Source organism: Musa acuminata, chromosome BXJ2-9, assembly GCF_036884655.1.
Source record: "Musa acuminata AAA Group cultivar baxijiao chromosome BXJ2-9, Cavendish_Baxijiao_AAA, whole genome shotgun sequence".
NCBI classification, from domain to species: Eukaryota; Viridiplantae; Streptophyta; class Magnoliopsida; order Zingiberales; family Musaceae; genus Musa; species Musa acuminata.
This window is the reverse complement of record NC_088346.1, coordinates 26,568,123-26,591,512: the sequence shown is the minus strand read 5'-3', so window position 1 is coordinate 26,591,512 and position 23,390 is coordinate 26,568,123. Positions and strand designations below refer to the sequence as shown.

Here is a 23,390-nt window from a genome sequence, read left to right as displayed (position 1 = left end):
ACGTTCCAAGAATTGATCTCCCTCAAAGATCAATCTACATAGAATTCCTCTAGGGTTCTATCACTACGCCAACACTATCTGTCGTGACACATCGTTCTCATCTTTTTCCTCATCTTCCTTTGTCTCATCTCTCATTGTCACTTTCTATGTTCTTCCTCATTATATCCTCGAGATCCATCATAATTGTCATGAAACCACCACTATTACTACGGGCACCGCCTCGCTTCAATCGCTGATGAATCGACATCAACAAGACTGACCACCACCACAAGAGTCACTCATGGCCTCGGCGGTGTCATTGTCCGTCATTATTACAATAGTCAATTATAAAATTTTAATTAAAATATAATAAAAAAGATAATAAAACGTTAAAATCACCTTTTTTACACATTATTTTTGTATCATTTCTGTACATGCTGTCACGTGTTGTTTTTTATATTAGTAAAATCGATGACGTTTAGGATAAATGAGACTAAATGTTTCACCTTTATAATTATAAGAATTTTAATATAAATATTTTAAGTCGAATGATCGAGATATTAAAGGGGTTTAACTATAGTAGATATTATATAATTACTTCTATTATTTTTCATGAGTTAAACTTTTATGTATGTGTCCATCTTGAAATATGTTTGATTTTTTTTATCATCCAGATCTTACGATCATTCGATAGTACATTCAAATATATTTAAATTTTATTATCTTTCTAACAAATGATTTTATTATCTTTCTAACGTCCTCGCCCGACACAATATGAGCGGTTGGTTAAGTGTTGAACAAAATGGGTGAAAGATCCCCCTCTGTCCTCAGTGCCTTGGATCCTTTCCGATCTTAACAACAAAAAGAATTCAATAAGATATGTAGCAAAATATAGAACTGTATCTTTTTTGAAACATAATTATTTTTTAACCTTAGCTTTCTCCTACTTTAAAATAGGATAAAAAACAAAATGAAAAAAATAATTTTCCGATCATGATGGATGAAGGCAGGAAGTGAATTGCGATAATTCTCCTTAACGTGGATTATGCAACATAAAAATGTATTTTTATTTGATTGTCCTCTAATTGGTAAACCGAAGGACGATCCTGTCGGAAGTGCCATGAACCTAACGAGGGCTTGGCAACAACAAAATCAGGTTGGGAGCAAATTTCTAAATCCTATCTTCTGTTCTTTGAATCTGACCGACTATACAAAGCCAAGGCTAATATATTATTCTTACCACTCTGCCCTTAAGAAGGTACTTGGAAGCTGGATCCATCTTGACCCTAGTTTTCTCGGAAGCTTCTTGCCCCTTCTTTCCCTTCACCATCCTCTCGCCTGCGTCACCGCCCCCTCCACCGCCGTCACTGCTGCTGGTGCCTTTGCCTCTGCCACCGCAACCCCTTTTACTTTTCCTTTCCTGTCCTACTCTCGGGTGGCCCGGGGTTGAGCGACGAAGTATCCGTCTCCTTCTCTCCCGTTTCTGCGGTATTTGTTCTTCGTAGTGATATAAAGAAGGGGTGGGTCGAGCCGGCAAATCTACAATCGTACACAAGGTTTGTTTCTTCGACACCTGATTCGAACCAATTCGATCTTGGTCCGGATTGTTGCATGATTTATGACTTTTGTTCCTTTTGGTTTCTTGTCTCGATCTTGGACCGGATTGTTGCATGATTTCTGATTCTTGTTCCTTTTGGTTTCTTTGTCTCCATTTCTTGGGTAAATTCCTTTTCCGTGTGCGCGTTGCTGCGACATAGATAAGCAAGGAATATAAATAATCATATCTTGAGTAAATTCCTCTTCCTTCAGGTTCAGCGCCGAAGTATCCGTCTCCTTTTCTCTCGTTTCGGTCAACTCCTCGTCAACCCGTATTTGCTCTTCGTAGTGATATAAAGAAGGGGTGGGTCGAGCCCGTAAATCTAAAATCATACGTAAGGTTCGTTTTTCTTACACCCAATTCGAACCAATTTGATCTTGGATTGGATTGTTGCATGCTTACCGTCTCTTGTTTTTTAAAGTTTTTTTCTCTCCATTTCTTGAGTTTTTTCATTTTTTATGTGCACGTGTTCTGCGACATAGATAAGCAACAGAAAGAAATACTGTTCTCATGTCTATAAAGGTTTAATTCGGGTTGTGAGTCGAGAATATTGATCTTGAACGAAAAGCACTTAGATGTAGTCTTTTTGTTAAATGACTGTATGCAAAAAGATAGTGTACTTCAGTTTTTTCTAATTTGAAGCATATCATGTGGTAAAATTGGTTGATTTTGCTTTTTTAGCATCTTGATTAATATGCCTTTTAGGGTTGTGTGTGTGAAATGTTTACTCATTTGGCATTGTTGGCCTACCACATCCATGCCAGGCTACTTAGGTAAGGGTACTCAAGACTCCACTTAGAAGGTGTGAATAACTTAGCTTGGCTGAACATATACACTGTAGAAGTCAACGTCAAGTGGGGAACCATCGTTGCTGTTTAGTACATATATCTTGAAAGAATGGAACTTAGAACTGAAACCAGATAGACAGAAACATATATTTCTAATTTTTACATCTATAGGCCTCCATTGTGCTATTCTATTGATGCAATCTTACACTAACAAAATCTGTGTCTTGAAACCCTGGTACTGAATGGTTATATTTTAGTGACTCAGATGGACCAATCTTGGACCACGTATTTGGTACAGTTCCATAATATAGACATATTGGCTTGAAACTCAAGATTGTAGGATTAAGTGGATGGGCTTGTGTTTGGTAATTAGTTCCTGTAAAAGGGAAGGAAGGATTAAGCTAACTGATAAGTGAAAAGGAGGGTTTAGAATTAGCTCTTAGATATAACTGCAAGTAAAAGGGAAGGAAGGACTAAGCTAACTGGTGAGGAATTAGAAATAGCTTATCTCAACAGTTCATGCAGGTTCACTGGGATCACATCTAAAGGTGGCTTCATGGGTGCTGATTGCTGGATGTGCAGTTTTACATTATCTCATGTTATCTCAATTATCAGAATTTAAAAGCAACATAATTTGGAAACTAATTTATGAAGGAATATAGGTGGTTCTCTTCCATTTCATTGATGCGATCAGTAACTTTGTTACAAAAAGTGAGTAGTTCACAGTTATTCATAAAAAATATGTAGAAGAAAAGGACAATTATGGGTATGCTGACAATCAGTATGTTAGTGAAATCATGACATTCATTATTGGATGGTCTCTAAGAGTAAAAGACAGGAAGCCATGATTATGCTGCCTTATGTTCTTGTGTGGCCAAATGTGGATTATCTGATTGCATGTTGTTCATGTACATACATGTACCTAGTTTGTTGAATGCTTGTGTTAACTATTTAGGCATTTCTTGCTTTTCTGTTCCTCATTATTATCATTGTTGGTACTTTTGTTGTGACTGTTATTGAAAGGATTATAATTCTATATTATGCTGGCCATAGTTATCTGAGTCTAGCCTTGGGTTACTCTGTTATTGTTTGAACTGAGGCATCAAGCTGTTGAACTGCAAGTTCAATGAAAAACATTAAATATATATAAAAATGAGAAGATTTATATATTATTTAAAAAAATACATAGTAAAATTTATTTAATTCCTAACCAGTATGGAAATATTACTTAGTTAAAAGAATGATAAACAAGTAAAATGTGTGGAATTATTGGTTGCCTTTGTCATACAAATATAAAAAAAATAGATTACTTCCAAATTTTACATTTATGTTAATCACCATAAGGTTGAAATCAGAAGTAGTTAACTAAAAAAGAAACTGCTGGCACCTTTTTAGTGTCTTATCTCCCTGAATACAGGATCTTAAGCTCAATGAGATAGTTGATGATAATAGCATTCAAAAAGTGATATCTTCAAATGCTTAGTTTTACATGTTGGCTCAACACGTAGCAAATCCTAGCAACCACTTTATACATATCAGACAACTTGAAGTTGAACAAAGGATAATGACTATGTATGAGGCTTAAAATTGCAGAAGCCATCATTAATGGTTTGAAGAATCTTGGGCAACAAAATTCCAGTTTAAAATTAGTGAAAGGAAAATAGTTCTAGCAACATGATGGAAAAATCGCTACAAACTGGTCATAGTCATAGAGAACTGTGAGTGATAAGAGTTGCAATCTTGAAAGTTGAAACAAGTTAAAGGGCCAATGTGACTAAATTAAAGCATGAGTTTTGATAAATTAGGTAAATCTAATGGTGTTAAGGTTAATATGTTGGCTTCTATTGATTGTCTTACTCAACCTTTTATTTCTACTTGGCTTTCTAGATTTCAGTAGCTTTTTCTTATGAAGCTTTAATGTAATGCTATTACTTTAGGACATAAATAAACGAGTGATTTGGCAAGTTTAATTAATTTCTTTCCAATTAATTATTCATTAAAATTGTTAGATCTAGACAGCTTAAGATGTAACCTAGACCAAATTAAACTCACCTGTCAAGTAGGACATTAAGCTATGAACATCTATTAGCAATTGATGACCAACCTTAAATTAGGATTGGTGACCAATCCAAATTCAAGATTGATTCAATACTCCAATGGACCAATATGTGGTAAATCTGATTGAGCTAATACATGGTTAAAATCATCACTTATGTTTTTTATGGTTTGGATGTGTATCGATCGACCATCGGTACGTTACGTACCAAGGCATATCGATGTACCGTGTGTCGGTATGACGGGGCATACCGACGACACAAAAAAAAAAGACCGAAAATAGCTCCAAAAATTTCTGAAAAATAGAAAAAAAGTTAGATTAGGGTTTTTAAGTTGGAAATAGATATAAATTTAGTATAATTTTAGTAAAAATAATTTAAATTAGGAAAGAATAGTGACACATATCTAAGTTGGAAATAAATATAAATTTGCTTGTGGATGCATGAACTGCTAGCATTAGGATGGCATGGTTTGTTATATAGCCTTTTAACGAACAAATATGCATGTCCTTGTTGCACGTGTTTATTTTGACTAACCGAAATAGAAACATGAAAGGCTGTATCCAATGCATGAGGCTTCCGCCATGTAGGGTCAAAGGAGGGTCAATGTACAAAGCCTTACCATTAAATATTTGAAGAGGATGTTTTCGTGACTCGAACCTTGGTCTCCTAGGTCGCAAAGGAACAATTTTATCGTTTTACCAAGGCTAGCCTCTTGAAATAGAAACATGTAACCCTTTAATGTTCTTTAATACTAGGATTGATCATGGATTTTGTTGCATGTAGAATTTTTATGTTTGAAATATTAGTTCTATTTTGTAAAATAATGAATGTACATATCTCGTGTGTTGTAGTGTCACTTTGGTTGATTGTTAATTTCCTAGGAATAACGTAAGTTATGACTTAATGTCTGAAGACTTCATGTTGTCATGCTATTATTAATATTTTTTTTAAGCATACATTTAATGAGTTATTTGACTATGGTGAATCTTGTGTTTAAAGTTTAAATTTCATTTTATTTGGCATGTGCTATGATGAATGCTTGCATGTGCTATGATTCAGTGTAGTCCAATAATTAATTATTTAGTTTCATGTCATGTATCAATGATCATGAACCATGATTTGATTTTCCTTAAAGAGGTATAATAGTGTAGTGTTGACATGAGACGCGATTGAGCAAAGGATGGTGGTAAACTTTTGGATCGAGTAAAGGATGGTGTTTAAGTTCACCAAGACGGAGGTTATGAGATAGTATGTTTTACCTTATAGTAGCTTTGGTAAGAGAATTAGAAAGAACATTTTTGCTAAAATGGATTGAGTTTGATGGATATTATGTGAACAACAAGGATGTGCTATCATCTTGTGAGAAATGTACCCTTGGGTGGTAAACCCGTGACCCAACACGTGAGATGGCATTTAAATCCACCAATGATGATGTTCAAATTAGTGGGGTTGGTTCCCTCGGGTTTAGTACGTACTTGAGTTCCATAATTATTTTTGTTTCCTATCTGAATAAGGTAGTGTAGTATATACTCCCTTATTTATATACTATACCCCCTTATTCATATGACATGTGATATGAAAAGAATATGAAAGAAAAACAAAAGAGAGTGTGATATGTGAAATGTGATTTGATTCTTGTTATTGTTATGCGATTTGCATTAAATATGCTGTTCTCTTTATTTGAATATTATTGTTTCGTGACATGCAATTAGAGTAAATTTTTGAATAAGTATGCATTATGCATAATGGGTATGATAGCTTTTTGTGGTATCAACATATGATTAAAACATGTTAATTATGAATAATTTATTGTGAATATACATGTGTCAGACAAGACATCCTCTTATTAATCAGTTAATCTTTTTCACAGATACTTGTATTTATTAATATGGGATTAGCATATTGTTGTATGCTTCCTTTAAACTCTACCCTATTCTCTACTAGGCATTTGTGCTAAAAAAAAAAAGAAAAAGAAAATATATAGGTTTGTTTGAAGGTAGCATGGTATTAGGAGCGAGAGCAGGAGGATGATTTGATGTGAAGATAGATTTAATTATTATCATTTTTGTAAAAAAATAAAAATTTGTTTCGAATAAGAATATTATTTTGCTCTCTAAAAAGGGATTTTTTTCACACATGGATCGATTTACTTGAGAATCGAGTTAGGTTAGTCTGGAGCGTGATATTAATTAAGATAAAATGTGAATTTTACATTGTCGATTTATAATAAAACACCTTATTTATTTTTTTATACCACCCTTATCTTTACATTTAGACAAAAGTATCCTCAAGCATTCTTTTTTCTTTTTTCTCATTTTCTTCCCTTTTTAAATCAATTCAATTGAGTCAACACTTTTAATTGAACCACTATAATCAACCCCAAAACATGGAGATCTAGAATAAATAATATCCAAAATATTAAATAATATTAATTTATATTAATAAAATTATAAAATAATTATATAATGTTTAAATAATTATATATTAATATATATCAATATTAATATAGACTCATTTGTTGTTTTATGCAAAAATATGAAAATTTTCATTAAAGGTATAATAGGGGTTTAAATAGGTGCTTGGGTGCTCGGGTGAGGCGAGGAAAGGCCCAAGCGCCTCAAGCCTCGACCAGGCGCTTGGGCACTCGCATGAACCCAGGCGTCGGGCACCTTGGTCCGATTGAAACGAATCATACGATTGAATAGTAGCTTAGGTGGTTCGATTGAAGTTGAACTAAGCTATATAGTGTTACCAAACCTACATACGCAAACCCCGCCCCCCTACGCGACCCCAAGCCATAAACCCTACGTGCGCAGTCGCTGCCTTTGCCATCATCGCTTCCTCTGTCGTTGCCTTCGCCACGTACGCACAGGATCGATGCTTCCTTTCTCGCCGACAGATGGGTCCGAAGGTCTAGATTTTGTGTGTAGTTCCCTCCACCGTTGCTACTTCCGTGTGCAACTCCTTCCACTATCGAGGGAGAGGACCACAACTTCCTTTGACACCGATGAATACTTTTGAAGCTTCCTCTGCCCACGATGTCATCGTCCACGGCCTTCGTTGTCATCGTTGTCACCATCTGAAGCTTTTATCGTCCCTGTTGCTGCCATCCGTAGCTTCCTTCGCTGTTGTTGTTGTTGTTCGAAGCTTCCTCCACTGCTGTTGTTGTCGTCCGTAGCTTCCTTCATCGCTGCCGTCGTCGTCTGAAAGTTCATCTGTCATCGTCGCCCTCTCCTTCCCCACTTTCCACTATTAGTTATGTTTTCTCCCCTATAACTACTGTTAACAGTAGATAGTTAACTACTGTTATCATATAATAGTTTCTATTTAGATTTTAGCTCTGCTAATCTCTGTTATTAATTATATTTTATATTAATTATATTTTAATATTTTAATATTTTTATATTTTAAGAATTCAACCATTTTGTTTGAAATCGATTGAGATTTATGAGCCATTGTATCTTGAACTAAAATTTGACTAGCCTCATCATAAGATTTTAGAAGGCACGTCCAGAAATTTTACTAAAGGTTATAGTACTTAGTATTAAGAATCGTCATTCGGGTAGTGGACCTGTTTCGGTGATTATATATCAATGTCTGTCTTGTGTATCGGTGTACATGTGTGTCACTACATCGGTATATATTGATGTTTCATAAAGGAAGAAAAAGGAGAAAACGGGTAGTGGAGGAAGAGCGAGGAGGATGGAAGAAGAGGAGCTGGAGGAAGAGGAAGAGGAAGAGAAGAGGCATATTTGTGAGATGCAAATATGGCAAAGGTGATACATGATGGCCTACGAAGCACGGACACGCCGATTTTGTGGATGTGTATCCATGTCAGAAAACATCTCCCACACCCTTCTCACTGCCCCTTCTCCCTTCCTCTCTCATAGGGCAGTGTTGTTAAAGGCACTATGCCCCAAAAGTTGCCAAAGCTAATTAGGCCTCTCCTAAATTATTCATTCTGCATCATTAGTCATAGAGTATTCTTGTTCTTCATAGGCTAATTAATACTCTTTATGTCTTAAAGCTAATATTTACACTATTTTTGGGACTTATTAAAAAAATATAACTCAATTAAAAAGTAGTGGTCTATTTTTATACAAAAATATAAAAAGTTTCATAAAATCTTGAAAATATATATTGTACCCCTAAATGACCAATTTTGCTATTTTTGGATAATTAAAGGATTTATTTTCAGTTAATTCAATCGTAAAAGCTGAAATTTATATTTTTTTTATTTTTGGCCAATTTAGGCTAAAAATATAACATTATTTGGCCATAATTTTTGTGAAAACCTAGATGATATATTTTTTAAAAATTTTTGACTTTGGAATTTTATATTTAGTTATTTAGCCCTTAAAAGGTTAACTTTGTTTTTGCCAATTTAAGGTGAATTTGGAACCAATTTAGGTTAAAAATCATTTGAATTTTATCAAAGATGAATTTATAAAGTTTTGAAAAAAAATTATTTTTTGGACCTCATTTATGTTGTTTCTAAAATGGGATTACGTATATAAAAATATTGTACGAATTTATGTTGAAATTATAACCTTTTTTGTCAAAATTTTCATGAAATTTTGAAAATGTTTTATTAAGCCCTAAATGACCACATTTTTTATTAGGATTTTTCAAAAAAATATTTTTAGTTAATTTAGCCCTTAAAAGTTGAAAATTTTGATTTTAATCTTTGTTCAGTTTAAGGTGAATGCAAAATCAATATCGGTCGAAAACTTTTCTTTTATTAAGTTTCGATTAAAAATAATTTTTTTTTGGATCTCAGTTATACTATTTTTTAAGACTAGTTTTGGGTCATTCAAAAATTAAGTCCATAAACAAAAAAGTATTGATCTCTCATGTTTCTAAATATTTTGGAATTTTTAGAAAATCTTGCAAAGCTTAAGTTCTTTTTATTTTTTAAGCACTTAAAAATGCATTTTTACTTATTTCAATTCTTAAATGACATAAATTTAACCTTTTAAAGGTTTTTAAAATAAAAATAATTATCATTTAGATCTCATTTTTAAGATTTTTAAAAAATAAAATGTTTAGTTTTCGTTATTTATTTAGAATATATAAATGTATTATTTTGTCTTATATTGTTTTAATTTATATTTAAGAATTTTATTTTTATATTTTGTTCATTTTATAATATTTTATTTATACTTTGAAGATAAATTTTATATAAATATTTATCATTTATCTTAATATAAATCAATATATATTAATATTTTATTTATTATTAATTTTTTTGAATTGGTATAAGTTTTGGGTTGGTCCAATCTCTGTTCGATTGAATAAATTTAATGAGGGAGGGAGACGTGGAAAAAAACTTAACTGTAGTTTGGGGTGCTTTTGTTATTTTGACAAAAAGGTGCTATGTAGGAAAAAAAACCAACATTGGGGCATTTGTTGGGGGAAAAGGCAACATTAGGTAGCCCAAACCTTGGTTCGGTCTCGGGTTCATGTTTTTGGGGACCTGATCCAGATGGTTTCGGTTTTGTTATTGGTTCTAGAAGGATAGTTTCGTGGAATCAAAACTGCTATGTTATAAAATTTTTAGTTTAAAACAATTTATAGCAATAAAATAATCATAATTTTATTTCATAATTTTCATCGAAGTGGATGTATTTCTATACACGTAATGACATATAAATGTATAAAATAATAGATAGCATCAATCGTTGCCTGTGTTGGATGTCTGGATTGTTCATTCAGCTAAATGCTCTCTTGGCTTCATTGCTCTGTGTTGGTCCAAACTCCAGTAATTAATATATGTTTGGGTCTCAATTGATTCGGAGCTCATAATAGAAGGGTCTCATCTAAGATGCATCTCCCAACGTTGAAAGCCTTCTTCACAATCACTATTGACATCAGAGTTACTAAAATTTGTTTTGTAATTTTTTGAGCCTAACGGTCCTTTCGTTTTTTCTCTTTTGTAACAATATTATTTCTCCTCAACTAATTACACTATATTGTTCGCCAACTATAAATTGAGAAAATTGGGAGATAGTTTGTCTATGCACTATAATTGGCATACAAGTTAATGATCATTATTTAAATATTTCTTAATATTTTAGTAATATCAATGTCTAAATGCAAACAATCATAAAACATACTCTAATAATAATGCAAACCATTTATTCAAGGATCAAAAACAAAAGAAATAAGGTAAATGGGTGGAATATCTAAAAATTAATTAACCTTTTTAGTATTCACTCTCATGATAATCAGATTCAATTCATTATCAATTTCATATTTTTCAAATGTTTTGATAATATTAATATGTTCAATTAAAAAATATTAATACATTCAATTAAAAATAGATAAGCAGTAGAATAATAAACATAATATAAAGTGAAAGTAGGATAATTAAAAACTTTTAAGATATCTAAAATTTTTTTACCAACATTTTGACATTGTAAATATAAATTTACTTGTCTTATATTATTACAATAAAAGTACACAATAATTTTCTATATTCAAAACTCTAATTAAGTAATTCATAAGTTGAACTCCATTGGGTAGGGATATTTGTGGTTAAGTCCACAATGAAATTTCTTGCTTAATGGGATAAAGAAAAGTATTAAGAGATCAAAGTCGTTCTTATACACAAATTTAAAATATGGTATGAACATATAACATGAAAAAAGATTCCACCAAAAGTTGGTTGCAAACTGGCTCTAACTCAAGATAGCTATAGTATTTGCAAATGCATTAAAGGGAGGGAAGCGAGTGGGTCGCTGCGGGGTGGCCATCACCTTGAGTTTGTTACCAGATCTACAAAAGTAAACTTCTTCAGGCAAGTAATAGCATGTTTCCAATTTTCATAATTTCTAAAGCATTTTAGATATGCTTGGAAATAATGATTCTTTGTTTGAGACCTGGATATTTATCATCTTTATTCTGTACATCCCTCTGCAAATTGTCGCAAAATTTTATGTAATATGCTTCACTAAATGATTCTTCAATTTTGACTTTTTAAATCTTTATTCTGTTAAGCACATAGTTATGAGAGATTTGTTTTGCATCAATGTAGTTGTTAATTGATGGAATCATATGGGAAGATTTGATTCAATTACACATCCCTTGTATTGCAGATGAACTGCAGAAATACAATGCTATGATAGGATGGATCCTGAAGGCAAGAAATTTGGAAGAGGTAAACTTATCAAACGAAACAATTTGAATGATTGATGCATCTTCCATTTTGTTACTATTCATCAATATTAGCTTGGCAAATTTCTATTTATATATTTTTAGTTTCTTTAGTATAACTCTGAATTTTTAAAAACTCACCAGTTTTTGATATGATTGTTGAAAAAAAAAAGAGAAATGATGATCCACTGGATCCAAAGTTGTGTTCACCCAAGATTATGTAGGAAACACTGGCATAGTTGTTCAAAGAGAAGATATGAATTTCAAATAGGAGTTTGATCAAAACTGAATCTGATCAACCTTAGGGACTGGTCAAGTTGATTTTAGTCTCCAGCCATAAAACTATAACCAAAATTGACAAATCTCCTGTTTGATCCAATCAATGTTAAGCATGCTTTCAAATCATGTGAAACACATGCCCATATTGATTTTATCAGTACTCCTAAATCAAGAGAATTTTACCAGATATGGATTATGATTCAGATTTATAAAGATTAGATTAGGATAACATCTGAACAGGAGTTTACAATATAAAAAAGGCCTGTTATCAGGAGAATTTTTATGGCTTCAGAATGAGAAAAAGGTTTACAACTTGTACCCAAAATTAATTCCTAATGCTATCTTTTCTTTCCAATTATCAACCGCATGACCTAGCTTTTGCCATATTATGGTTTTTAATGATTGTCATTTTCATTTAAAATTTTGATGATAGACCATGTAACATGTCTGGATCATGCATATGATCCTCATATCTTGCTTGTAAGCTGTACACTCACATATAATATAGAATGTATGATGTTGGGCATCCTGACTTGTGTAACTTATGTTACTGCTCTAGAAAGCTTATATGCAATCTATTAGGATCATAGTTCCAATTTCCAAATGCCAACATACACAAACTATATTGTACACGTCTAAGGCCATATATCGTTAGTACTACTAACTACTAATTATACCTATCACCACCAAGATTTATATATATATATATATATGTGTGTGTGTGTGTGTGTGTTGTGTTGTACTATTGCATATTATACAACACATGCAAGTACACATCAGCTCGCAAGATTCTGATGAGTTTTGGTACTAGTACTCTAAATCAAGGATTGAAATATCGTACCGTACTGAAGTTTCGACGTTCGCTCTGTACGGTACGATACTATATACCGAGCGGTATACCATTCGGTATACCGCTTGGTATATATATATATATATATATATATATATTTTTTTTTTTTTTTAATTTTTTTTTTTCAGCGATGTCGCCTCTCTCTTCTCCCAAGCAGGGCTCGGCGACGTCGCCTCGTTTATATATATATATAAATTAATAAATATATATTTATATATAAAAGATTATATATATATTTATATATATATTTTTTATAAAAGGCGATGTTGTCGAGGCGACGCGATGTCGCCTCGTTTATTTATATATATATATATATATATGTATAAATATTTATATATATAATATTTTTATAAAAGGCGACGTCGTCTCGCGTCTCGTTTATATATATATATATATATATATATATATATATATATTCTTATAAAAGGCGACATCGCGCCGCCGAAAAACGCGACGCGACACCACCTTATATATATATATATATATATATATATATATATATATATATATATTCCGTTCCGTCTGGTAACGGGCGGTCCGTGTATCAGTCAGTTGACGAACTGGTACGTACCATCCATACCGAGCGATATTATTTGAAATTGCATACCGTGCTCTAAACCTTGATTAGGAATTATGCATAATTAGTGGTTTTCGTTCCCTTAAAAGAGTTACAGAATATGGACTTTGCAATCAAATGTATGATTTCCGTAATAATATGTTCTAAGGTTTGTTGATTTGATTATTTTATAATGCCTTCAATTTGAAAAGTTCAAAATGAACTATTTGTTTGAAAATACAGGGCCTAGAGAACTTACAGGTGCTGTTGATTTGATAAACCACTACAAGCTATCAGGACATCATGATTTCTTTTGCAAAAGAAGTCTTCCTTTGTCAGTTGCGGACACACATTATCTTCACAATGTTGTCGGAGACACAGAAATTAGAAAGGGAGAAGGCATGGAGCTGGGTCAACTTTTTCAGGGTGCTCCATACTTGAGAGAGTCAACCGCTCAGATACAACAATTTGACTTGGAAATACTAGGGCAAGCATTTCAACTGCGAGATACAGCCCCTATTGACTTGCCAATGGTAAGAACTCTGTCATTCCAGTGGGAAGATGCATTCTTACTCTTATGTCCTACAAGGGTTCATTTTGTGATGTTCTGCAGTCAGACAAAGGAGTACCTACAATTCCTGGGAAATCGAAAGGAGATTCTAAGGACAAGGAGAGGAAGCACAGAAAGCACAAGGACAAAGATAGGGAGAAGGACAAGGAGCATAAGAAGCGCAAACATCGCCATAAAGATCGGAGTAAAGATAAAGATCGAGAGAAAAAGGACAGGAGTGGACATCGTGATTCTAGTGGTGATCATTCAAAGAAGCATCATGAGAAGGTTTTTTTTGTGCTTAGTATGTTTTTGCAAGCTATTATTTTTATTTTGCTTGTCTTGTTACTCATGGATTTGCTTTTTAAATATTTATGTTGTAGAAGAGGAAACATGATGGTACTGGAGACTCCGTTGATAATCACAAGCACAAGAAAAGTAAGGTAGCAGGCATAATTAGACTTTTCTCTTTTTGCCATTTTAGTGTCTTTTTGTTTTTTCAGATTCATACATTTTCCAATTGATGTGTTCTGGTTTTCTCCCCTCTTTAAAAGCCATATTAATTTCTGAACTACTTCAGCATAAGAGTCCAAAGGTTGAAGAAGTGGGAGGGATTAAAGTTGCAAGCTGATACAAGTTAAAACACTTCTTGTCTTTCTTCATTGTCTTACTATCAAACTTGCTGATGGAGAAGATTAATTCGAAGATTTCTTATCTTGCACCAGAATTCTTTAAGGTATATCTGCTTCTTGTTGTCATGATGATGCGACGAGACTATTCCTTTCTGATCAGTCAATTCTCATATTTAGTTACGATGAACTCGTTTGGTTGGTGCCATGATTGTACATTATGTCCATCATCAGAAACCATATATGACTAGAGAATAAATTAGGGCTAGCAGTTTTGTTAGAATTTTCATCTTTCACTAGCATACCCAAAGAATTATGTGGTGTGATGCTGGAATCATTTATAAGTGGTTTTGCATTCCTGAATATGTCTGTATCTCTTGCCATTAAATCATATTATTCTTTTTCACTATATTTGAAGTTAAAAGTACAAACATAATTTTTTAACTGGCAATATGCATTCCTATTAGAGTGAATTAACTTTGTAAAAGTAATTTAATTTTGCTATTTCAGTTATCAGGTGGATAGACAAGTTCTTGTTTCAATCACCTCTCCTATGACTTTCTTCCCAATTTACTGCATCACTCAGCATGTATTTTGGAGTTGACAATTGTACTAGTGAACTCTGTGGTGGCTTGACTCTTTTATACCTTCATTTGAACTGAAGTCAAAAGTTACAATTAAGATCATTTTGCTGAGAAACACATACATTCTATCAGACCTTTTATCCAAATCCTGAACAAAATTGCACCCAAAGATCCCAACCCTTGCCTTCAGGTACCTAATCACTTGTGTACTGATTAGGTTCCACATACTGATTTGTCTGCTTCTGTATCCTGAATTATTGAGGCATGTGATGTGATTCTTGCCAGATGTATACATTCAATGTCATAAATTGCTATGATTTATAAGTATCAACCATATGAATACATCAAAATCTCCATTGGACATTCCTGATTCAGATTCTATACATACGAAGTCAAAACAACAAAATCACTGAAATAATAAGTTGAGCTATTATACTATCAGGACTGGGGCGTCAATCCTGTCATCTCAAAATTATTACAAAGGTTCCAAATCACAGAATTCTAGTAATTTACAACTTCTGAATGTCTAAAAATGTAAAATTAAAAAATAAGTATTATATGCATTAAATTAAGGAAAAATAAGTAGTTTGGGTAGCAGATAATGTATTTTTTATTTGATCAATAGCATAGAAGTATTAAACCAAATTTAATTTTTGTATGTCTTGATCTAGCAAAATTGGATGAGGCCACCTATTTTGATCATTTATTATCTAGTCTAGATCAAAATCTCATGCATTAACCTATTGTGTTAATTTGATGAATACAAAATATCCAAATCATATGCAATATTGTTTCTAAATGTTCTTAACATTGTAGATCTTATTAACATAACTGATCTGTGATTTAGAGACCCCATGATTTATTAAGTTGATAAAACTGGTGGAACCTGAATTCTCTGTCACATTCTAGCTCAACTTAAACAATAAAGCAATTGATGAGTTAAGATGTTTCTGGTTCTCTACCACAATTGGCTTTGATTCAACTGAACTTAAAGTTGACAACTTTGGAAGTATGAGCTAACTTTTTTAATATAGTAAGTGCCTTAAGCAAATGATGTATTGTACGTGCCACAATCAAATACAATGAACAAGTCAACAACCCATACCATGAAGAGACCAAAACCTGCACTTGTCTTGAAATGGGCCACGTTTGAATTACTTGTGGCTAGAACCAAACAGGATTTAAAATTTATAAATAACTTTGTGATTTTTTTGGTTCTTTTCCATCAAAGATCATGATGATTCTGTATCTATAAATATTACTAGATGTTTTACTAATTACATTAGAATTGATGGTTCCTAACTGGCATTACTTCAATTTGAGATTTAAGAGTGGTCTCCATGTGATTAATCTAGGGGAAACTAGATACTAACATAGCTGGAAGACGGCAGAAAAAAAAAAAACCAAAGAGCAGTTTGTACCATAGAATGACATTTCGCTCCGATCTGTATGAAATGGGCGGTATGTATTGGTCCGGGCATCAATCGGTATGCGGACCGACCTCGTTTGAAGCGGTCTGGTTCGCCCATATAAAAAGGAAACTGTCCTAACCCTAATTGCTTCTCATGCACGCTGTACCTTTGCTTCTCATGCACGACACAACCTTTGCTTCTCATGTTGGCCACAACCTTTTCTTCTCAATACAACCTCATCGAACACCATCTCCACACACTGCCTTTGCCCTAATTTCTTCCCACAAGTACGCCTCTTCCTCCTTCCTATTCTTTCTCTTACTCCACAATATCCTCTTCCTCAATTGACCCACGTCTGACAAGTATGCCTCTTCTCCTCTTCCTATTCCTTCTGCTTCTTCCTCCTCTTCCTCCACCATCTCGTTTTCTGCCTTCTTCCTTTCTCATTCCTCCTTCCCCTCTCCTTCCTCTCCTTCCTCTTCTCCTTTTTCTTCCCCTCTGAAATATCAGTATGTACAGGTACAGTGATACTAACCCGTATGTACCGGTTCGACCAGATCACCAATCACCGAAATGGGTTTGGTACCCCAAATGGTGATCATTGGTTTGTACACAATGTTTGTGGTTCACATGCTCTTGATATATATAGTATTCTCATATATGAACCCTAACAAGGTGAAAAGGTACAAGAGACTAAATTGTCCTCTTGAATAATTTCTACTCCAACTATGATGCTGCTACTCAATGCCCCTTGTGCTGTGTTATTGTCACCAAAATTTTCTGGGAATCTTGGAAGAGGCATGCAAGTCCCTTGGAGGAGTCAAGAACCCATTAACTCTTTAATGAGGGTCAAACCTGGAAGCTCTGGCCATTTGAGCTTTTGAGCACTCTTTAAATAAGGTAAGGACAAGGCAGCCTTGTTACATCTCCAGGATGTGCAAGAGGGAAGTGTGCTGATAGTGTTGGGGACACAATTGCATGGGATGTGCCTTTGTGTTATATGAAGAAGTAGGGTCATGTTATCTACTTAATAACAACTGCTTGCCACTCAAATCTACATTGTCCACAAGGTGATGCATTAATGTACACAATTGCATGGGATGTGCTTTCGTGCTATATGAAGTTGCAGGGTCATGTTTTCTACTTCATAACAACTTGTCCCTCAAATCTACCTTGTCCACAAGGTGATGCATTAATGTTATCTTTTGCAGCTGTGATAATTGTCAAGCAGGTGGAGGTAGTCTTCCACACCATTGCAGCAGCCAAGATATCTTCAGCTTTTAGCTTGACTTGTCTTCCAATTGTAATTAAACTTCATTATGATTTGGAAGTTAAAGATGCTTATGACATGCTTAGAATGATATCAGCATCCTTTCATGTGATCCTAAAGAGGTCCTCATGGAGTTACGGAGACCTCTCTTCATATAGGAGTATGGCTGTATAGATTGACCATTCGTGGACTTCCAACGTTGGCAAGAGACTTATGCACTAGGCTGCCCTTTTTTGTATTGATATCTCCACTGAACTATTCACTCTGAATTCGTAATAGATGTGCTTTCTTCATTTCTAACATTCAATTTGTCATCCATTTTCTACCAAGATGCTGAAGGGTACAAACCGCTTCACCTTGAGCTACAATTTTTGAAGTACTTCATGGCTGTTGAGGTTGTGGGTTAAACCGGTTTTGACAACTGATGTGGTAGGCCAAGATAGTTTAAATTTTTGGCCCAGGATGTGGAAACGGGAAGTGCATGGTAGGTGTGGGAGATGTGATTGCATGGGATATGCATCGAGTGACTAATGCATTCAGTATTGCTCAGCCAATTCCATACAAACTGCATGCCTACCATGTCTACAAGGTGGTGTTCATGTTGTCATTCATAGCTGCAATCATTGTCAAGCAAGTGGTGGTGTCTTTCTGATTGTTGGATTAGCCCTGGTGTCTTTAGCTTTGAACTAAACTTGCATCCTTGTGTATAAACTTCCATTTTTTTTGTCAGTACAAGATGGCATATCTAAACTGATCAACAAGCCTTGACAAGCTTCAAATGATATTAATGCCTTCTAGTGGGATGAAAAAGATATTGAACTGTTTAGGTCTTCAATGTGACCTGCTTTCTTCGTCTTTGACATTCAATTTATTTCCATCTTATATTAGGACACTGAAGTAGTCCCACCTTGAACTTCTATTTTTGAAGTAATTCAGGGCTGAAGTTGTGGGTTGAACCAGTGTCAACTATGGCACTGGTGAGACAACCACTTGAAGAAGTTGAGAACTTTATGGCATTGAAAGTTAGGGCTTCTCAAGTTTAGGCATGTAGGAAAGCTTCAATATATTTTCTTGATCAGTGTGTTGGTTCTAAGCTGATAATTCCTCCTCCATGTGGCTCTTTGTCATCTTTATCAGGCGAGATTATTGAATCATTGGGCTCGCACTTGTTCCCCATTATCCACTTCCATTGTGGGGAAAAAGATTAGGGTGTCTCATCTGTCTGCAGCTTAGCTTGTCTATAATCAGTGCATTAGTAATCATCGACTTTTAGGCAAAAGACAACCAATTTTGCTTACCAAATATGGTAACTGCTTTTAATGCTGGCTCGAGACTTCCAACAAAAGAGATTGCGAGACTAAATTCATCTGGAGATATAAAATTGGCTTCATCTTAGACGTCTGAAAAAGGTCCTTAAAATGATAGATGTTTTTCTGCTACTCTAGCTTTGTTATAAGCATCAAGATGTATAGTTGGTTTGACTTAGTTCACAATCTATCTTTGAGATCAATGAATTGTTCAGTAAAATTTCTGATAGTACTCAACATTTTGCTAGTTCTTATCTTTTACTTCAGTTCTCATCTGAATCAAATGATGCAACTCAACATTCTAAAATTATCATATGAGATAGTCTGATTATGACAATCAAGGCTTTAGAAATTTATTCCAATGCTGGCATGGTGAAAGTATCCACTTAAGGCATTAAAAGCTACATCCTTCAAGTGAATGGTGACAAGTAGAATCTTTTAATCTTCAGGAGTATCCATGTAGCTAAAGATATGCTCAACTAAGAAATCAGCTCACGTTTAGTAAATTTGTAAAAATCAAATTTTGTTGTACGAGGGTTAGGCTCAATTTTTGTGCGTAGTAGTTGCTCGACAGTCTCTTTGGGTGACCAAGAATCATGTTGTTGATGAGGAAATGATGCAGGGTTTCACTGTTGTTGTTGCTGAGGTGCACCACTTACCCATCTTGCAACAAGAGGATTTTGCCACCGCTCCTACTCTCTTTAGGTCATAATATGTGATTTATCAATATGATATATGTTTGGCTGTAATTAACAAAAGCAATTTTATCACTGTAGAATATGACCACAAGGTTTATAAGCACGACTGGCTTCCCCTTGAAACATACCTGTACATGTATGTTATGTATGCATACACATATAAAGTCGGACACAGTCATCTACAGCTGCTGCACTGTTGGTTTTATTATTAGGTCTGTAAAAGTAGTGTTGAAGTTATCCAATGGTTGCTATAACAATGTAAAGGTAAATCCACCTATGACCGAGACCACCACAGGTGGATTTAATGAACTGGATCGAGAAACCACCTGATTGGTGAGGTTTGCTGGCCAAGGTGTTATTGTGGTCTCTTGTGGTGGTTTCTAGATCAGAGGTTTTTCAATTTCTTCACCTTACGCCACATTGGTTCTATTGACAACTAGCATTATTGTGGTTGTGGAATGGTGTGCCTTGATGGAACTTGAGGTGTGGTCTTCTTCCCAATCACATAAAGCCTAGAGTGTGGCATGGCTGTTCCATAACTGTTGGGATACATATCCCAACAGGTGTTACTCCAACCTGGGAAATAGTGGCCTCCAAACAATTAATCTAAGGGAGCTAGATGATGATGTTATTTAAAAATTGCAGAAAATTGACAGTAAATCTTTTGAGAGTAGGGATGGTTATGGTGTTTGTTCTTTAGGCTCTCTTTATATATAATATTCTTGTATCTAAAACCTAATACTCCGAATTATCAGAGACTGTTTTGGACATTCAAACTAACTGCTACCATTGATTTTTAATGTTGGCCAATATCCCTTTTTCTGATATTGTTGTTGAAGTTTTACAAGCCTGGAATGGGCATGCGGTCCTGGAGAAGTTGGTAGTCCATGCAACTCCTTGCAGGGTTAAGACAACTCCTGATTTGGGAGGCTTGGCCAACTGGCCTTTCAAGCCCTCTTCAGATAAGGTAATGCAAATGCATCCTTGCTGTTGGCTCAGGATGCCGGAAACAGAGTTTGTGGGTAGCACAGTTAACACAAATATGTTGATGCCTGTTTTATGGGATGCAGATGCAGGTCTGACTGCCTACTCCTTAAGTGGTTAACCTTTCTGTCTGAGGCATAGAACTTTCTCTTCTTGGTTGATCTTGTGATTATTAAAAGACAAGTTTGAAGTTTTGAAGTTGGATGTAAAAGAAATTTTTGTATTAGTGCAATTATCTGTCATGATAAGTTATTTTGTTCCTCTGCAGTCATTTGTTTCTAAATGACAATTAATTTGTTAATTTGGACTACTGGATGGTTTTCTCTCAAGTAGATTGCTTGTTTCATCTGTAGGTGATAAGTAGTTCTTATGCTATATAGAGTAACATTATTTGTCTTAAACAGCAGCAAAAGGGAGCATAGAAGGATTGATAACTAGAATAAAATAAAAAATGACAACTGATAATATAGTCCACTAATTTTTTACATGTATTAGTGGATCATGTTCATCGGCCTTAATATTTTTTGTTCTCACATATTTGTATTCTTACTTTCTTGGTTGTATATTTTTCTTTTAATTGTCTTCATATTTGTTTTTGCGATCTTGGCCAACATATTTTTCAGAGGTGCCTAGAAAATGAATCATGTTTCTTAAGCCAGTCCTGTCTGAACTAGAGTGAAACCATTGGATATTATCAAACCAGTTGTGGGATTATCTTGTTGTAAGAAAGCTAATTTTCTTCTTGTATACTTCATAAGAAATTCTATCTTCAGTGTCAAACATTAGAAATTTGTAACATTTGTTGATATTTCTCTAACTATTTATATTTATTCACTTCGAATTCATAGTGTGTGTTCTTCTAGTTGTATATCCAGTATCCATAGTCGACTTTTTCTGCTCTTTGTAACTCATTGAGAACAATCTTGACTTTTGTTGCTCTTCATAGCAAGGACCATCATGCTGGACCGACTGGTGGTATCGGTCCTTGGGCAGACTGATATGTATTGGTTGGTACTGGCATATCATGTGTTGGTATGCTAGTATGTTCTGGTTTTTGATAAAAGACCTGAAAATGACTGAAAATAGAAAAAAATATTTTTTAGGATTTCTCTTAATCTATTGGTATATAAAGTTCATTTAGATAAGAATAATGTGTATCAATGCCATAAATGAATAGGTTATAAGAAGGAAATATTGAATTTATCTTTTTGGATCTGTCGAGGAACAACTTTGTAGCGTGGGAGGAAGTTGCTCATGTTTATCTTGAATCAGTCGATTAGGAACTTTAGTCACAAGAGTGTGAGAAAGAGTGAGAATGAGAGTGAATAAAAGAGGGGAGAGGGAAGAGAATTTGAAGCCCTAAAAGTGGTATCGATCAAATTCCGATTGGTACCGACCCGTATTGATTGATACAAGACGAGTTTCAGCTGTATTGGCCTGATACATACCTTGTATCGATTGATAGGAGGCCATATTTAAGGGTACTGCCTGAAACGATCTGGTCTGTGTACCGATCAATCAGCGGATCGGTAGGTACCATCCATTTCATACCATTTCGGTCGGTACATCAAACCTTGCTTCATGGTGCAAGTTCTTCTAGTTTTGACTTTTTTCAACTGTATTCATATAGGTGTTCAGATACTTTTTCTTAACATAGTGCCTAATATTCATATGTCATTATCTGCTTTAAACCAAGAAATTCAGTTTCGAGTATTGGACTCATACTGGTCCACTATCTATCGGATTGGTATTGGTCCTCACCATGTTAGTGTACCTACTCATGTTACATTGGCATATACTGTGGTACCATTGACTGGTGGGTTTTTTTTTTGAGAGAGAGGGAGGGAGGTGGGAGGATGGCAGAGAGGCTGTGGAAAAGTAACCAAGATGAGGTGCGCAACAGGTGGACAGACGATGGTGGTCAAATGATGCACTGAAGGGGAGAGAGAGAGGAGGCCGTAGAGAAGTAGCAGAGATGAAGTGTGCAAAATGAGACGGTAAATACAGGTTGGTATGGACTATTACCGGCAAAATTGAGTTCCTTGTTTTAAACAAATGGAGAAAAAAAATCATATCTATACAAATTTAGTGGCTTCTGCAGATCAATATTTTGCAAGGGTTCCAGTTATACAAATTCTTTGACTGACAAGCAATAGGAATTTAATAGCCCTGAAAATGCAGTGAAGATTGATTATCATCTCACCAATATGGTTTTGATATCTGTTGCACTCACAAATGTGAAAACCCATACCTTCTGGAAAATAGAAATATGTGTAAAGACGAGACTCTGCTAGAGGGTTGTAATTAGAGTTTGTTTTTTTGAAGTCTCACTTTTGGTTCCTTCTCAACCTAAATTTGCTTGAAATTGGGACTATAGTGTCTATTATCTTAGGTTTTTAGAAAACCGATTTTTGAGAACAAATGTTTATTTTTTGTCACTTCTGCTTTATGCACCTGGCTTTCTTAAGTTCCCAATTGATAATTTTTGAGTAAACTTGATGAGCGGTATGATATACATCAATGCTACCAGAGAGCTGTGTCATGCCTGTGTGTAACATGTTGGGTGTTATTTTAGTATTTTCTGTCCTTTCCTGTCCTATTGTGTATAGTAAATGACATATTTGGAACATGTATAAAATAGGTATATGGACAATTATGGAGATGATGTCTTCTTGTTATTAGGCTTGGTGCCTGC

The 23,390-nt window shown here is 34.5% G+C and overlaps 1 protein-coding gene across 8 annotated transcripts; it reads left to right on the top strand.

The window, feature by feature from the left end:
* The first annotated feature begins 1,227 nt into the window (after positions 1–1,227).
* On the top strand, positions 1,228–21,536 carry LOC135623327 (mediator of RNA polymerase II transcription subunit 19a-like). 8 transcript variants are annotated; one of them, XR_010491343.1, is made up of 8 exons: positions 1,233–1,535; positions 1,789–1,915; positions 11,519–11,580; positions 13,505–13,794; positions 13,875–14,099; positions 14,195–14,254; positions 14,392–14,547; positions 20,551–21,536. XR_010491343.1 is itself a non-coding variant. In XM_065126177.1 (7 exons), the coding sequence occupies exons 3-7, from the start codon at positions 11,550–11,552 to the stop codon at positions 14,372–14,374; spliced, it is 615 nt and encodes a 204-aa protein (XP_064982249.1). In that variant the 5' UTR covers positions 1,232–1,535; positions 1,789–1,915; positions 11,519–11,549; the 3' UTR covers positions 14,375–21,536. The 8 variants fall into 8 exon arrangements, 5 of the variants coding, with proteins under 5 accessions (XP_064982247.1, XP_064982246.1, XP_064982249.1 ...); XR_010491342.1 differs by having other exon boundaries at positions 17,648–21,536; XR_010491341.1 differs by having other exon boundaries at positions 1,231–1,535; positions 14,195–20,678; positions 20,782–21,536.
* The last annotated feature ends 1,854 nt before the right edge of the window (positions 21,537–23,390 follow it).